General features: G+C 47.3%; 2 protein-coding genes across 2 annotated transcripts in view; both read left to right on the forward strand.

Annotated features, from left to right (window-relative positions):
• The window catches only part of LOC310818279 (mitochondrial import receptor subunit TOM40B), a gene marked incomplete at its 5' end in the record, with an annotated part of 3,891 nt that extends 2,352 nt beyond the window's left edge, over nucleotides 1–1,539 (forward strand). Inside the window, 2 exons of the mRNA XM_083689147.1 lie at nucleotides 1–55; nucleotides 228–1,539. The exon at nucleotides 1–55 is cut by the window's left edge and continues 48 nt beyond it. Coding sequence (XP_083545273.1) covers nucleotides 1–55; nucleotides 228–367 — 195 coding nt within the window. The 3' untranslated portion in view covers nucleotides 368–1,539. The remainder of the gene's footprint in view (nucleotides 56–227) is intronic.
• A 377-nt stretch (nucleotides 1,540–1,916) lies between these two features.
• Nucleotides 1,917–2,321, forward strand: part of crfb12 (cytokine receptor family member B12) — a 3,994-nt gene continuing 3,589 nt past the window's right edge. Inside the window, exon 1 of the mRNA XM_083664824.1 lies at nucleotides 1,917–2,120. The gene's annotated coding sequence lies outside the window, so the exon portion shown is untranslated. The remainder of the gene's footprint in view (nucleotides 2,121–2,321) is intronic.

Consider the following 2,321-nt stretch of genomic DNA (forward strand, 5'->3'; position numbering starts at 1 on the left):
ACCGCCTCCTTTGGCTACCAGATGGAACTCCCCGAAGCCAACATGGTCTTCAGAGGTAACGCCCATTTGTGTATGATAATCAGAATAATATTTGTGTTCTTCCAATGATGTGATATTCCCCTTCGGGATCAATAAAGTGTAAATAAAATCATTGTTTTCCAGTAGTTTCAACATTTATTGTGTGTGTGTGTGTGTGTGTGTGTGTGTGTGTGTGTGTGTGTGTCTAGGTATGGTGAACAGCAAGTGTATCATAGGAGGCGTGTTGGAGAAGCGGCTGTCTCCTCTCCCTGCCACCCTCCTCATGGGTGCCTTTGTTAATCACCGTGGCGACAAGCTGCAAGTGGGGTTGGGCATCAATGTGGGATAAACTACGCCCCCTTCAAAGGACTACATCTCCTAGAGGTCCCCGCGGGAAGATCCCACCCTACAGGCCTCATGGGTCGCTGAGTTCCCCTCCACCAGAGACTTCTTCCATAGCGACCACACGGCAACTTCCTACTGACACCCCTCAACATGTTGGATTGTCGGTGATGAAATAGTGACTCCTCCCACCGCCATCCTCATCCCTCCCCAACGCCCTGACCTCCAACCAGCTCCCTGCTGGCTAGCGGAGCCCAGCCAATCACAGGAAGGAGATCACTAATACATGAACACCCACGGCTGTCTATCTCACACAAAAAAAAGACTTTTAGAGTTTAATCCTAGGTAGTCATACAGTAAGTACAGTAGGTAGGAATGATGTAGATATACTGTAGGTATATTCAGCCGTAGAAGAGATGCACGAGGCTGACAAGGGCAGAGACTTTAGCTGGATGAGTCTTATATCAGCGTTATGTGTACTGACGGAGAATGAGCTGCTGCTGCTGCTGCTGCTGCGTGCGTGCGTGCGTGTGTGCGTGCGTGCGCGTTCAGGCCTGATGACTGGAATAGGAAATGGTGCTGCTCCACCCGTACTCACTCCTAATCCCTCGGATTCATGGCTATAACGTACTGTATGGATGGAGATGTGCATATACGGACACAGCGTCTGCACTACTCACTCACTGTGCTCTGGCACTCTGATGAAATTGAACTAATTTGACTTATTTTTGAATATTTTCTGTTTATTTCAGATACAGGGAAATCTTGCAGGTTCTAAATCTATTTTATTTAGTGTGTGTAATGCGTGTGTGCGTGCGTGCGTGTGTATGGTCTGTATGGGGATAGGGGTTTGTTTGTGTGTGTGTGTGTGTGTGTGAATCGGTAAACGAGGGTTGCATCTGTATGGGGATAGGGGTTTGTGTGTGTGTGTGTGTGTGTGTGTGTGTGTGTGTGTGTGTGTGTGTGTGTGTGTGAATCGGTAAACGAGGGTTGCATCTCAATCGAGTGGCTCGTCTCCTACCCACCAACTCTGATGTGTGAGAGCTGAACAGACTCTCTTTCCTGTCCCTGTGTCAGGAGGAGAAAGCTTTGGTTCGGACCATTGACACTCCGCTCTGTGGAACACCACCTTTTGTTTGTTTTAACTTAATAAAAAGACATTATTTATTTGTATCCTGATTAAGTGTACTCCATACTTCAACTTGGCTAAAATGAAACACATATCGTTTCATTCTAGAATCATGCAGAGTGTAGAGAGAGCGTGTCTGTGTGTGTGTGTGTGTGTGTGTGTGTGTGTGTGTGTGTGTGTGTGTGTGTGTGTGTGTGTGTGTGTGTGTGTGTGTGTGTGTGTGTGTGTGTGCGTGCGTGCTAGAATTTCCTGTTTCTTTGTTTCTGTGGTAAGAGTAGAGCAGCAGGTAGAGTAGGATGTCTGCCAGCTCAGTCTGGATTGGGTGCTCATGCACGGGCATGCAGTGGCGTCACAGACAGGACACAGTCACAAACACACCCATACATACCGAGGTATGAATTTGATACATATAAACAGAGGTAGAATACAAGACACACACACACACACTCACTGATGAAGGGAGTATAAAACACACATACACACACTGTAGTGAAAGGGGTCCACGTGTTTCATGTTGCTGCAGGAGTTTTCGTGGGGATGGTGGACTTCCGGTGAAAAATCACCCCTATGGCAACACTGTCATAGCGACCAGGGTCCCAACTGATCAATCAGACACTCTGCAGAACAATACGTGAGTTACCATGAAAGATCGGCATATGTCCTCTCTTTCTGTTTCTGTCCATCATACTTTGCATGCTGCAGCAGGAGGTAGGTCTAACCAATTTTTGAATGTCTTTCTCTCTCTCTCTCTCTCTCTCTCTCTCTCTGTCTGTCTCTCTGTCTCTCTCTCTCTCTCTCTCTCTCTCTCTCTCTGTCTCTCTCTCTCTCTCTC

This window comes from Argentina silus (genome assembly GCF_951799395.1).
Source record: "Argentina silus genome assembly, chromosome: 2".
Classification (NCBI taxonomy): Eukaryota; Metazoa; Chordata; class Actinopteri; order Argentiniformes; family Argentinidae; genus Argentina; species Argentina silus.